The 15,463-nt window shown below is 40.0% G+C and overlaps 1 protein-coding gene across 12 annotated transcripts in view; it reads right to left on the bottom strand.

Moving 5' to 3' along the window:
• Positions 1–13,960, bottom strand: part of GRIK1 (glutamate ionotropic receptor kainate type subunit 1) — a 406,303-nt gene extending 392,343 nt beyond the window's left edge. For all 12 annotated transcript variants that reach the window (XR_012432063.1, XR_012432062.1, XR_012432064.1 and 9 more), the window contains exon 1: positions 13,329–13,960. Coding sequence is in view for 7 of the 12 variants with exons in the window: in XM_005548855.4 (XP_005548912.3) it covers positions 13,329–13,446 (118 nt within the window). In the remaining 5 variants the exon portion in view is untranslated. The remainder of the gene's footprint in view (positions 1–13,328) is intronic.
• Between the last annotated feature and the right edge of the window lie 1,503 nt (positions 13,961–15,463).

Below are 15,463 nucleotides of genomic sequence, written 5' to 3'. Positions count from 1 at the left end.
ACTTTATTTGTGATATCATACTGTCTATTTTCTCACAAATGTTCCACAGATGTAAAAAATCATCAATCCTTCCGAGTTAATTGGAGCCTGGATGATGGCGTGTGTTCCCTGTTGTTCAATCTGACCAACAGGAAAATTCTCAGGAGAAGCAGAACAGATATTTCAAACTCAGTTGTATGTAGCCTCAGAACATCCTAAAAGCATAACAAATTGGCATGGTCTGTGTGGGCCTGATGCCTCCCCGCTCCACACCACCAGAATTCGCAGACATTGCCTTGCCTAGTTATTCAAAATGCAATGATAGCTTCATGTATGATTTGCCTCCAGGTTGAATAGGTAAGAGACAGAGAAAAATGCAGACTGGAATCTTATTATATAAATGTTAATTTATCTATGAATACATGTATATTATATATGATATGTAGTATATATTATAATGTGTATAATGATATATGTAATATATATGTAATATGTAAACCAAAGGATAATTATAATAAATAATACACAACTATATATGTATTTGTATATAGTTATATATGAATTTATGTATACTATGTAGTATATGTTATATATTCAGTATTTTCGGCTGTAGTGTGTATAATATATGCAATAAATATGCTTAATAATATGTATATGCAATGCTTATATTATATATGCTAATGGAAATAAGCTGTAATAACATACATACACACTTATATATTATTTATATAAATATATAAAATATGGGCTGGGTACGGTGGCTCACGCCTGTAATCCCAGGACTTTGGGAGTCCGAGGCAGATGGATCACGAGGTCAGGTGATGGAGACCATCCTGGCCAACATGGTGAAACCTTATCTCTACTAAAAATACAAAAATTAGCCAGCTGTGGTGGTGGGCACCTGTAGTCCCAGCTACTCAGGAGGCTGAGGCAGGAGAATCACTTGAACCTGGCACGTGGAAGTTGCAGTGAGCCAAGATCGCACCACTGCACTCCAGCCTGGGTGACAGAGCGAGACTCCATCTCAAAGAAAACCAAAACCAAACAAACAAAAAATATATATATACATACACACACACACACATATATACACACATATACATATATATACACATATATACATGTATATATGATATATAGAGAGAGAATGACACAGAGACACTAGTCCTAAAGCCTAGGCCACGGTTGTTCAACCTTTTGGCTTCCCTGGGCCACACTGGAAGACGATGAATTGTCTTGGGCCACACATCAAATACATTAACACTGAGGAGAGCTGATGAGCTAAGAAAAAAGGTTTGGGCATAATTTTCATGATATCTGCCACCAGAGATAAGCAAAAGCATCCTCACATTCAAAGGGTTGGACATCCATGGCCTAGGCTTTCTGTTGCAAAGCCAAAAACTGAAATTTGAAAAGTTTGTTGTTATTGTTGCTTCTTTTGTTGCTGCTTTAATTTTAAAAAAAAAGAAACATTGCTTTAAATACCACAGCAGTGTTTACAGCCTGAACCTGAGAGCTGAGATAGACGTGTGATAATACAAGAACTCAGCTCCATCTTTCCTCCCTTTCGAGTTGGGAGACCTGCAGTCAAGGTAGGAGGTCAATAAAATCCCTTAGCTTTGGAGAAAACCCATGCCCACAGATGGGTGGGTCTCTGGGAGTGGAGGACCATGGTGTACAACTGGCCTTTCAAGGTGCCACCAGGAAAGCCGAGATGAAGGCAGGATATAGTAGGACAGAAAGAGCCTGAGATAGCCAGCAGGACTATCACTTGGAGTGGGTGCTGCTGTGTGAGCCACAAATTCCACCCCGAAGAGACTCTAGGTAGGCACCAGCTAAATGAGAGACCAGACGGAAAACACGCCGAGTCTTAAAGGATGGGCAGCAGCAGAGTGAGCCACACAGAGCTACCCAGTCAGGGATTTGGACAGGGAATGCAATGCATTAGAGGCTGATACCCAGGACCTGGTGGAACAAGCTACACCCCAGTGGACGTCCCAGAGGAATGACAGCAAATGCCTCTCCTTTCATGTCTTTCATCTCTGTAGGGAGAAGAGAGAAAATAGATTCAAAATAATTTCCGTTTGAAATAGAAAGCGAGGAGACTCCCACTGGGGCCACATCAAGGTCCTCACTTTGATGCGTGCCAGTTAAGATTAATTACAGGGAAACAAAGTTCCACACACTGGATGCTGCGGCTCTAAAATGTTAAATGTAATACAGCTGCACATCTTCATGCAGCATATCAGCTCATCCCGATGACAATAAAATGAAGCAGATACTGCAGAGGGTATTACAGATATGGAGATCAGCAGAGGCACCCATGTGCGTGCTCACCACTCACTACTCTCTGACAAAGGGTTGGATTTATTAGGAGGTTATGCGACGTGGCCAAGCTAAGAACCACCAGAAGTAGAAGTACTCTCATTCCAGTGCACTTTTCATTACAGCAATCTGCAGGCAAATGTCTGCTTTAATAATCGAGAATCTACAAAATATTATCCTTAACTAATCATTGTTAAACTGGACAAAACACATTAATGGGAATAAAAGTGAAAGAAAACTTTCACCCACAATTCTACCATCTTAACAAAATCAATAAAGTTCCCTTTTCCACGTTAACTAACTAAAAGTTATCATGTATAAGCAAGAATGAACTATATAAATTCCCAATCCAAAGTATGTAAAACCATACACTATGGTCTATATTATTTTGTATGCATTTTTTGCTTATTTCTTCTTATGGATCATATTTAATGATTGCTTTGTTTCTTAGGTCACCTCACCTCAGTTAGAATGGTTAGAATGGCTATTATCAAAAAAGACAAAAAAATAGCAAATGCTGGCAAGGATGTGGTGAAAAGGCAACTCTTATATGCTGTTGGCAGGAATGTCAATTAGTACAACCATTAAGGAAAAGAGTATGTAGGTTGCTTAAAAACTAAAAATCGAATTATCATACGATCTAGCGATCTCACTTCTAGGTATACATCCACGGGAATTGAAAGAAGCATGTTGAAGAGATATCTGCAGTCCAGTTCACTGCAACATTATCCACAGTAGCCAAGAAACAGACTCAACCTAAGTGTCCATCAGCGGATGAATGGATAAAGAAAATGTAAATATATACAATGGAATACTATTCAGCCGCAAAACAGAATGAAATCCTGTCATTTGCTGCAACGTGAATGAAGCTGGAGGACATTCTACTGTTATTTTCTTAACCTTTCCCTCCTGTTGAACATTTAGATGATTCACAATCATTTATAAAGGTCCTTGCCAACTCAGTGGACATGCATGGAAACAGCCGTAGGGTTCAAATACATCCTAAGAACAAAAGGAACAGCACTGCCCAGGCAAATATTGCCTTTAGATTTGAAGAATGGCTCTATCTGATTAATCCGCTTTTAGGAGACAAAGTACAGTAACATCTCATACAATGTAAACATAGCCAGTTCATCAGAATGCAACATCTGTTTATGGATGACTAAAGTATGTAATCCAACATTTTAGAAGTTTAAAATTTAGGAAAAAATAAAACCTTTAAAAGTTATAATTGAGTCCTCACAATGAAAGAAAATAAAAACACTTGATTTTTACCATCCTTTCCCCAATCTGCATTATGAAGTGTTTTATTTTTTCCCCCTCTGGGAATTAAGTATTGATTTTTAAAGGCATATTTAGACAATTTGCTAAGAAAAGTACTCCGTGCAAATAGTTTCCTGCGACTTTTCATTTAAGGACATCAGCACTTAAAGCATCTAACAGAATGTTACAATGCTTGAATCAATATTCAACAGTAAATTATATTTAAGTACAAAAAGTATAATAGTTGAAGACCAAGATGCTAATGGATAGAAACAGCTAATGTCTGATTTTCTACAAACTCACTGCAGAATTCTAAAGAGGATGTATAACCATCAGATTAGCAATTTTTATATAAAGCTTATTTCTTCAATGATTTTTTTCAACATTAAATATTGTTGTCTTTAAGGACACTCTTAGAAAACCCTGCATGTAGCATATTGTATGGAATGAACAAGGCTTTTTCGTTTTATTTCCCTTGATACAGCTGCAGATCTTTATGTACTGCAGAGTAGGTAGAAACAGTAACAGAAGAAACCTTGATATGGGTTGAATCTTTTTAAAACATAGATTTTATTTCTTAGCACAGCTTTAGGTTTACAGAAAAATTGAGAATACAGTACCGAGTTCACATATACTCCACATCTTCTCTCCCGTTATTATTACATTAGTATGGTACAGTGATAAAATTAATAAACCAGTATCAATAAATTATTATTAAGTAAAGTCAATCTTTATTCAGTGTCGTTGGTTTTTACCTAATGTCATTTTGTCGTTGTTGTTCCAGAATTGCATTCAGGATAGCACGTTACATTTTTCTCACTAAGTCTTATTAGGCTTCTCTTGGCTGTGGCAGTTTTTCAGATTTTCCTTGTTTTTCGTGACTTTAGTAGTTTTTATCAATATTGGTCAGCTATTATGTAGAATCCTACTCTATTGGAATTTGTCCGATGTTTTCTCATTATTAGAATAGGGCTCTAGGCTTCAGGGAGGGAGACCAGATAGGTAACACACAACTTGCACCACCTGTTATCAAGCGTGAATACTATCAGCATAACCTCCCACTGCTGATGCTAACCTGGATCACCTGGCTCTTCTGCTGAGCCAGATTTGCCTATTCTCCCTACTTATTTATTTAATCATTTATCTATATCAGTATGCATTCATGGGAGCATTTCTTTACTTTCCGGCACCATAAGATTCTCCAGAATGATCTCATGTATCTCCCTTCCCAGTCCTAGAATAATACATTTTTTTTTCCTCAGGAGCCCTGGGTGCCAGGAGTGCTCATTGTTACTGGGGTATCATTGTTCCTAAGCCCTCTCAGCAGACAGAGCAAGGAAATACATGTGTGTGTATACTAACCCATGTATAGGTTGAGTTTTAATCAATCATTAGATAAAACAGGTGTTTTGCCTTAAGATTGTCTGTGCTCTTTGACTTGTTTAGTGTAAAAAATAATGTTTTAATACTTTTTTGAATCTTTAAAAGGAAGTAGTAAGTCGTAGTGAACTGTTAGTCTCCAAATTGATAACTGATGGTAATAATAACAATTAACCATTGGATTTTTGTTAAATAAAAACACACAGGCATAATTCTGATATAAAGATCTGCATTATCACACTTCCCTTGAAATTTAAAGACAGTAGATAGGCTGTTATACGGTTGCTTTATTTTGTATTTTTGCTTTACCTAGCCAGGATACTAGTGAAATAGTAACTAATCGAAAGACAAAACATGACCTAATCTTTCAAATGTAACTGCTCTACTTGACAAATGCGCCAAATAATATTTTTAAAAGCTAAAAGAAAATCTTTTGAAGCTGTGGGAGGTGTTTCTATGAGATTAATTTGTGGCCAGTAGTTTACTTATTATTTAGTCAATATCATTGCTTGTTAATTTCAATTTGTGACTAACCTTGCCTTAGATTTCATTATGTACTTTAGAAAATTCCTAGTTTTTTAGTAAGAAAAAAGTAAAATATTGTCCAAGTAACCTGGGAAAGTTATTCTAAAGAGTTCATTTTTTTCAGTAGTTCATAAATGAGATTATAAATTAAATGTTTTTACTTCTTTCCTTTTCTAAATTTTCCTCTCCAGGATTATCTATTTTTCTAATTATTTTATTATTTCGAACAATCAATTTGATTATTTTAAATAAATTAATTGGAAAAACAATGACAGTGCCGTATAATAAGTAGGGAGTTTCCAATTAGATACAACAACTCAATCTCAGTAGTAAATCAAGATAAGAAATTAATACAATTAATTTAGCTGGAATACATTCCTTTTCATTTGAATGCTTTTGTTTCACCATGACAATTTGTCATTTAAAAAATCAGATAAGCGTTTTAAAATAAAGAATAGGTTAAATGTTAAATATAGACCTTGAATTTACCACAAATTACTTTCCTGGAAAAGATATTATAAGTCTAATACGAATTTTCAATTTAAAACAATGTTAAAAAGCAAGTCTAGTGGAAAAAAAAAAAAGAGAAAAAGAAAAGGAAAATGGCCCCAAATCACATTTTATGCTAATAAAATGGTAAACCTTTAGAATAGATTGTGTGGTTTAAAGAATATGTTCTAAATAAAAGAGGGCGATCAGTATTAAACAACTAAGTATACTTTCTTAAAGAAAAAAATATTAAGCATGCAAAATATCTGCCACCATACTAAGTGTTATTTTTTAATTCATTTTTATTTTTATTTTAAGGCGCGGGTACATGGGCAGTATGTGCAGGTTTTTACATAGGTAACCGTGTGTCGTGGTAATCTTAAACCTTTAAGAAAATGTTCTGAAATTGGGAATGGCAGACTCTGGCTTAGAAGGAAGCAGCTGCAGGATGTATGGCCATGTGACTTTGGCTGTGTGTGCTGAAATTGCTGTGGTTTTACCGGTCAGGTGTGCTCTGGGGAGCATAAGTTGAGTGGGACATTAATAGCTACGATTCAAATAAGGGTCTTCCAATAGTAAATATGTGAAAGACATTGGGTTAAACAAAAGAAACAGAGTGTTTGTTTTTTTTTGCTGCAGAATTTCAAAAAGCCTTTACTATACAAATGTGCCTCATGAATCTCCAAGTAAGAACATTTCCCCCAGCTTACTTGCTCAAATAGGTGATTGTGGAGCACAGAACTCTTACCCTGTTCATTAACAGAGAGAGAGAGAGAGGGACAGACAGACACGGAGAGAGAGAGAGACAGAGAGAGAGGGGGGAGAGAGAGAGACAGAGAGAGAGGGGGAGAGAGAGAGACAGAGGGAGAGAGAGGGAGAGAGAGAGAGACAGAGAGAGAGAGGGGGAGAGAGAGAGGGAGAGAGAGAGAGACAGAGAGGGAGAGAGAGACAGAGAGAGAGAGACAGGAAGAGAAAGAGACAGAGAGAGAGAGACAAAGAGAGAGAGACAGAGAGAGAGGGAGAGAGAGAGAGACAGACACAGAGAAAGAGACAGAGAAAGAGAGAGACAGAGAGAGAGAGACAGAGAGAGCGAGAGAGGGAGAGAGAGAGAGAGACAGAGGGAGAGACAGAGGGAGAGAGAGACAGAGAGAGAGAGACAGGGAGAGAGAGAGGCAGAGAGAGAGACAGGGAGAGAGAGGGAGAGAGAGAGAGACAGAGAGGGAGAGAGACAGAGAGACACACAGAGAGACAGAGACAGAGAGAGACAGAGGGGGGAGAGAGAGAGAGAGAGGGAGAGCTATCTTCCTCAAGATCGAAGGTATGCCATGCATTTTACAGATGATGTATTTTATTCCTATGATAAACCATACATTTGTCATTATTATTTTCTCTTCTATAGATATCAAAACTGAGGGTAACAAATTAAATAATCTTCTCAGTTTCAGTCAATTAGAAAAAGGCAGCTGGAAATATGAATCCCCTTCTCCCTGAAGTCCTCCATTACTCTTTCTTCTAGTCTAAATAGCTTTTGGAAAATTTTAGAACATAAATAATATATCCTATGTCATATGGATAATTATCAGTGAAACAACAAAACAGAATTGAGATCTCCACTGCTCTTTCTTCTAGTCTAAATAACTTTTGGAAAATTTTAGAATATGAATGATACTTCCTATGTTATACGGATAATTATCAGTGAAGCAACAAAAGAGGATTGAGAGATTACCACTACTACTGTCCCCATCAACCCTTCCTCTAAACCCTTCCCAGTTAACTGCACACTCTGACAACAGTGTGTTTGCCAGGCATAAGTAAGTAGTAAGTCTTCCTCTCCAACTTGATTGCATTCTTTGAACTCTTTCAAAAAAGAAATTCTGGAGAGTTCACTGATAATATCCGTTTTTCTCTTTGCTAGTTGTCTCACATATAAATCACACTCACTTTTAAGTAATTTAGTTACCCTGAATAACCAAGAACAAGAGTTGATTTCTTATATTCGATTTCCACTTAGTACCCACAGTGAAAGGGGAAAGATCTGCTCATTTGCAGAAACATGTTAACATTAGCCAGGCACTCCCCTTTATGTAACACCATCAGATACTTTCTAGATTTTTCCAGTGCCCATCAGAGTTTTCAAGTTCATGTTAGGACCAATATAGTGTATACTAAGCTGAAATCAAATATAAGAGAAATGAACTCTTGTTTTAGTTATTCTGGGTAACTAAATTACTTAAAGTAAGCGTTATTTATTGTTTGAATACACACTTATACTGTGTATACTTGGCATACGTAAGTCTACACACAATATGGCATAATTTAATGCAAGGAACTCAAAACCTGAGACCAGAATAGCTAGTTTCAATTTCTGGTGTTTCCACCAGTAATAACCGAACTTCCGCAAAGTCACTATCTCAATGAAAACCAGAGATCACAAACCTTACAAGAAAAGTAGCTGAAGTTGAGGTCTATGCAATGTTAACATTAGGGCCATAAAATCAATATTAAATGAAACGATGAATGACACAGGTAAAATTGTTAAGGGAAAAGATCTGCTCATTTGCAGAAACATGTTAATATTTGTCAGGCACTCCCTTTTATATCACACTATCAGACACCTTCTCTTTAGATTTTTCCGGTGTCCATTGGAGTTTTCAAGTTCATGTTAGGACCAAGATGATTTTGAAGACACAGGTGCTTCTCTCAGTGACTCTACCTCCAGCCAAAGAGGTCTTCCTAAACACAGGCAACTCTCCTCTGAGTTTCTGAGTTTCTTCTAAGTTTGGCAGCATGTACCACTCTCCACACTCTACGCATTTGGAAGCCAGAACTTATTCCAAGTTGACTATGCAATTGATGTAATAAATCAGTGGCAGAACATTAACTAAGAACTCTTCGAGAATAATATTTGAAAAAAATTTTAAAGTGACCACATTGAAAATCTGATGAAAAACGTCAGCAGTATAGATTGCAATTGTCAGAATGCAAACCTCAAGGGGCAGATGCTGTCCATTTTATTCACTGGTGTACATCCTGCAATTTTATAAGTGTGTCTGGCTCATGCTAGGGAAGTGAGAACTCAAAGAATATTTGTTGAATGAAGAATGAATATTAAAATGATGAAAAAACTAAGTGCCTAAAAATAAAGTCATGGGCCTGTACACACTTATGTAAAAATATGAACAAATAAAAATATTACTTGGAACTTTGGGGATCTTTGGGTTAAAATATCCAAAAATGATGCTACAGCCAAGGTAATGATTGACATAAAATAAATTTGGACTTCTCCCAAGGAAATAAAAGCATGTGAACAATGATATTGTTGCTATGGCTTTCCACACTATTCATATAAAACTACACAATATTTCTATTTTTGTGATGTACTTAACTACACAATAGTAACATCTTTATTTGATGGTTTGTTGGCAAATTACAGAAATTAGAGTATTTCATCTTCCCTTGTAAAATAGGAAAGGCTGATACCATTACGGCTACTTCACAGATGAAGAGATTTAGGCTCAAGGCTATTAAAGGCCTTATAAAGATACACTGATCAACTGTTAAGTCCCTGTTTAGGAAGAAAATGTAAATAATTAAAAACTAGAAGTAAAAACAAAATAACAGGCCGGGCGCGGTGGCTCAAGCCTGTAATCCCAGCACTTTGGGAGGCCGAGACGGGCGGATCACGAGGTCAGGAGATCGAGACCATCCTGGCTAACACAGTGAAACCCCGTCTCTACTAAAAATACAAAAAACTTAGCCGGGCGAGGTGGCAGGCGCCTGTAGTCCCAGCTACTCGGGAGGCTGAGGCAGGAGAATGGTGTAAACCCGGGAGGCGGAGCTTGCGGTGAGCTGAGATCCGGCCACTGCACTCCAGCCTGGGTGACAGAGCGAGACTCCGTCTCAAAAAAAAAAAAAAAAAAAAAAAAAAAAAAAAAAAAAAAATAACAACAGTAATACTACAACAAATGTATCCAGATATTACTCAAAGCCCTTTCATATTGAGCTCTTATCAATGACACTGTGAGGTTTGCAGTAGTTTTAATTCAATTTGTCAGATGCAACAGCAATGGCCTGGTAAGACTAAATAACCCTCACTCACTCATCCATGTATCTAGTAAATCGTGGAGGTGGGACTCAAACCTATGCTTTCTGACACCAAAACATGCTTCAGAAAGCCTGGCTGCCCACTACTCAATTCTTAATCCTGTTTTTACCATGACCTCTATAATTGTATGTGTTGAGATGATGCACACAAATATATTATCGATCTTTCTGTAATTCTTATTATAAATATTACACATCTGCCCTAAAATTGCACATGCACTTGGAATGTTTTTTCAATTAGTGGTGGTGGGCCACATCTACCAAGGTTACCTAGATCCTGTTTTAACCATTAGTTATAAGTCAGCTGCCCAATTAAGGAAGATATTTGTGATTGTGAAGCTCACAGACCAACTAATTGCGTATGTCAACTAACTGGTTGTTGATATACACTGGTGTATACAGAGAGGCAGGGATGACCCCAGCAGCTCCACACAATTCCCAGCAACCAGCTATATTTCTCTTCTGTGCAAGTTGCTGGGAAACTTCTCGAGTGCAGAAGTAATGTTAAGGGCACCACTAGCCTACTGGCCTTCTCTGTCTCTTAACTGTTGCATAAGATTATAAACTTTCCGATAGACATTCACAGTGTATGCTCAAATCATGTGTATATGTGAACTCAATGCCCTCTCAAATATTCAGTATGCATGAATTTTATCTTAGCTTTTCTCCTTTTCTCCAAAGCTGAAGCTTAAGCAGACACTTTGACAAGAAAAGTAGACCAGTAATTAATTCATTCAAGCATTTGAGTGCCTTCTCCATATGAGGACCCAGTACTGAGTGCCTACTGATTTTGCTATACTTTACTTTGAATATTTTAAGTCACTAAAAAACGTGCCAGTTCATAATCTAGAGACCCTTTTTGTTGATTGGTTGATTGTTTAGTTGATTGATCGGTTGCTTGGATGGTTGACGGTTTGTTGGAAAGAAGGATGGGACAGGATATGATAAAGAATATAACTCTCCTTTCTCTTTCCTTACACACACTCATACACACACATAAACTTTGGCTTAGTCCCCAACCCCTTTTATGTTAATTTTTTGTATTCAGTATTGCACTTGACTGACACAAGAAAGTCACTGTAGAGAAACAGGTTTCCTCTGAGGTAAAGCTGGTTTCCACAGTGCTAAATTGCTCGTTTAAAAGCATGCATTGGTCCTTAGGTGCCTACAGGGCAACAGTGCTCACATCAGCCACAGATCACTCCAGGCCAGAAGGAGTAACATATTTGTACTGCACATAAACAACACCAGGCCATGCCATGCCATTTTATTTCATGCATGTTGGCTCACATTTAGAAAAAAGAAAATCTCATTATCTTGTGGCATATGTTTGTAAGGTCAGTGGTTGGTTGTTTTCACTTTGAAAACTACTTTTACATAGATGATTATGATTGCTTGGAGCTTAGACAAATACTCAGATCTGTGAACAAATATGTCTTAAAGCATCCTTTTCCCTTCTCCTCCTGAGTTCCTTTAGGTGTGGGGGATATAGGAAAGGAAAATGCTACCTTATACTTGTTATACAGGGAGGAGGAACACTGGCTAGCACAGCCATTTCTAGCATCCCTAGATTTGTCTCTTTCAAAAGGTAAAATACATAAGCAAAACCCCAATTAAGTTAATAAGTATTGGAGATTATAACACACACACACTCACTCCTTACTTTGTATTGTTCAGAATATTTTTTTTTAACCAGGGTGAGTAGAGTTGATTGCGTTCCCCAAAACCCAGGATGTTAAACCTAGAACTTATCTCAGGTAAAGGATATTTCAGTTATGTATAGTAGTAAGTTTTTTTAAAAAATAAATACTTTGAATCTGTTTTAGAAAAGACCCTAAACTATCCAATACAATGCACATTAAAATTACCCATAGTCTAGAAAAAAACATGTCTGTAGTAAAAGTTAGTATTTGGGATCTGCAGCTCAAAGTAGCACATTTCTATTTTTCTTTTAATGGGCATGTTCAGTGATTAAAAAAATAAAACCCACTATGTTCTGAATTTTTGTAAAGGGGCTGACTGTAGGTCAGAGCTAGCACAGTGAGAAATTTCAACTGCTCAGGAAGTGCCACTATGCCGCTGCCTGGCACTGCTCCTGGCATATTCTGTTAGTTCCTGGAAAGGGTGAGTTAGAAGTCCTCAGAGATCAGGGCTTCACTCTTGTGGTTGAAAGTGGAAGACAGGAGAAGCTAAGAGACCCATGCGATGTCACAACTTCACCTGGGGCTCCCTCTGTGACTGTGTCTCTAAGAAGCCCGATGGGTTGGGAAAGGAGGAGGGCAAATGAGATTAAGAGAACAATAACCGGGTTTGGTTTGAAAGGCGAAGAGCTGTGTCAACCCTCAAAGCTCAGAAATTGCCCTATGCAGCCACAGACCAAACCTTGGTGGTGAGTGCTGTACATTTATGGCTGTGAGTCCACGCCCCTTCCACTGTCCTTGCCTTTTGTCATCTTTGGGCTGCCCACATTTAGCCTTCCAGTGCCTTTTTTTAAATCTCATTTGAGATCAGAGCCCTGAATCTCCTACGAAGCTACCTGGACTGGGAACTGGATCGTGCTCAGTGGCAGGCAAGCGGGCAGATTAGGGAGCAAGTGGGAAACGTTAAGTGTCTGCTGACGTTGCTAACTGGTCGTCCTTCTCACTCTTCGAATCTTCAGCTCGAAGTCAGATCTGAACCCTGCCCTAGTCTAGTGGAACCCGTCAGACTTGGCAGACTCCATGTGGAAGAACCCAACTGAGGCATAAAAACTTGGAGGCTCTGGGGTAACAGGCTCTAGAATATTCCCATACCCCTAGTGGTCCGTGTATTCTACTCTTGAGATTCGTGCATACTCGCCAGTGCCCAGAGCCCAGGTTGCCAGGCACCGGGACTGCGGATCTGGACTGACAGACGCCCACCCAGGAGGCTGGGAGAGCTCATGTCTGCACCCAACTCAAGTGGCTGCGGCGGCGCGCGATCCCTTGCCCAGAGTAGGGGTGCCCGTCCCTGCGAACCTGGATCCCCGCACTCTAACCCGCGTTCCTGGAGCCCAGATTGAAAACCCCGCCAACTGTACCTCCCTGGAAAGTCCGGCACCCTCTAGGAGGGAAGCAGTGACGCGGCTCCTGGTTTGCTGTGTAGCCTCCCGTGCGCACTGACCTCCACCTTCCCTAGCTCCTGCTCCTGCGCCGCCGCGCGCTGCCTCGCCCGGGACCCGCTACACCCGCGTTGGTGCCGCGAGCTACCACGTCTCTCGAGCAGGCAGCCTGGGGCTCACTCACCGATCCTGAGTACTTGCGGGGCAGTCTGAGGGAGGATATAGCAGAAGAAATAGAGGAGTGCCCAGCTGGTGTCCCTGGTCCAGAGCCCGGGCTGGGCGAGGAGTGTGCCGAGCTCCATCTTCCTAGCTTCTTAATTCATGCCGAGATACAGCCGCTGCCGGACGCCCGAGAGATGCACCCAACTTGGGCCGGGTCCCCGCCTCATCCTCTCTGGATGCTCCGGTTCCAAGCACGCTGCGCGCTCCCCACGGAGCGAGCTCTAGGGAACCCGCGTGGGACCGCGGAGCTAGCTGGCAAGGCTGAGCTCGCTCGGGGCTCCTCACTGCTGTCGCTAGCCCATCACGGCTCCTCCTCCTCCTCTTCCATGGGCCGCAGACCGCGGAGGATCAGCGCTCTCCGGCTCCCGGAGCCCAGAGACGATCTGAGGAAAGTTGCTGCCCCAATCTGCAGGAACGTTTCCCTCATTCGTTCTCTGGTCAGATGCTAAAGTGGGGGGTAGGCGCAGACAGAGGAGGGGAAAGGGGGAAAGAAGACTAACGAAGAAGGAGAGAGAGTACTGGGTGAGTTGGTGCAGGGGCTCTGAGCAAGCCTGATGAGTTCCAGCAGGTTAACTGGGAGCAGAGCCACGTTCTGGCCTCTCTCAGTCTTTGCTTTCCTCCTTCCCTCGCTGGCCCCACCCTTTATTTACTGCCCGCCCCAACCCCACTGATCAAGATACTCGCGCGCGCGCGCGCACACACACACACACGCTCTTTTTCTCTCCCGCAACTTTGCACTCTGCTGCTGGGAAGTCGATCGAGTGTTGGCATTCTTAAGACAGATCAAATCTAAACTATTGGTCCTAGTAGAGAAAGCCTCTGCTGTCCGCTGTGAGTGGCAAGGAAGCCTCCTTGGTAATGTCCCTGTGCACCTGTTAGCGGGTCTTATAGACAGTCAGGTATGACTCGACCCATCATTTAATGGAAAATCGCCTCCAATATTTTGGAAAATATGGGGGCTGCTGTTTTAACTCTCACAAGGATGAAGAAGAACAGGGGAAGGGGGAGAGGAATGAGAAGGCTTCAGTACTCCAAGATTATAGTGGCTTCATTCCTATTTGGACCCGAGATAATCTCTTGCAAATTGCTTCCATTTACACGTGCCACTGAGATCGAAGCAGCCTCCAGCGCCGCTGCTTTTCTTCATTTCTTTTAACTGTCAGGTTTGAACACTGAAAGATAGGCTATTTTAGCAATGTAGGTTTGGAGACTATTTCTTTGTAGAAGGACAAGGACACTTCCCTAGGGAAATTAGCATTTGATTATGTTGGCTTAATTTCTTTCGAGTTTTGTGGGGAATGTTCTATATAAATGTTTGCTAGTTCTGTATTAACATCTCTTTTTTTAAAAAACTGAGTATAGATTTTGAAGAACTGACCTAATCCATATGAAAAGTATGTCCACAGTTATATGGGCCTAGAATGGGAAACAATTGCAAAAGGAATCTAATATATCTTAAAGTGCATTCGTGCATTCATTCATTTATTCATTCATTATTGTTGAATGAATGAATACCTACTGAGTATCTTGTATGTGGTGTCAGACACTATACTTTTTACTAAAGACCCTATAGCGGGGAAAATGCATGTTCATTCCCCAAAGGAGGTTAGAACTCCACTATGGAAAGCTAGTCAGTTCATATCTCAAGTAGTAGGCTTGGTTCTGGACACGTTGGGATGAGAGTTAACAAGGCAGAACATATCTGCAGATAAGAAGAGAGGTTGATATGGATTTAGGAATGCATTTTTGCATGGAAAGATTAAGGAAACCAAGAAGAAGTAGGAGCGCATGCTGGTTATTTTCAGACATTTGAAGAGCTCTTGTGTTAAAAGAAAGTAGCCTTATTCAGTGTTAGTTATGTGGGAAGAACTAAGAAAAATAAGATTGTCAGAGGGAAATTGTAGAAGAGTAAATTTTGTCTCACTTGGGGAGCATTTTTAAGACCAGAGAATATCAAACAGCAGCAAGGATGGGTGTGTTGGCTTACATTGGAGCACTTTGGTGATGTTGAGGAGGGAAGATGACCTAAAGCCAGGAGTTCAAGACCAGCCTGGGAAACATAGCGAGACCCTTCCTGTGCAAATAAAAGTTAAGAAA

The sequence above is a fragment of the Macaca fascicularis genome, chromosome 3 (genome assembly GCF_037993035.2).
Source record: "Macaca fascicularis isolate 582-1 chromosome 3, T2T-MFA8v1.1".
Classification (NCBI taxonomy): Eukaryota; Metazoa; Chordata; class Mammalia; order Primates; family Cercopithecidae; genus Macaca; species Macaca fascicularis.
The sequence above is the reverse complement of the archived record's forward strand: the minus strand, read 5'-3'. Positions and strand labels throughout refer to the sequence as shown.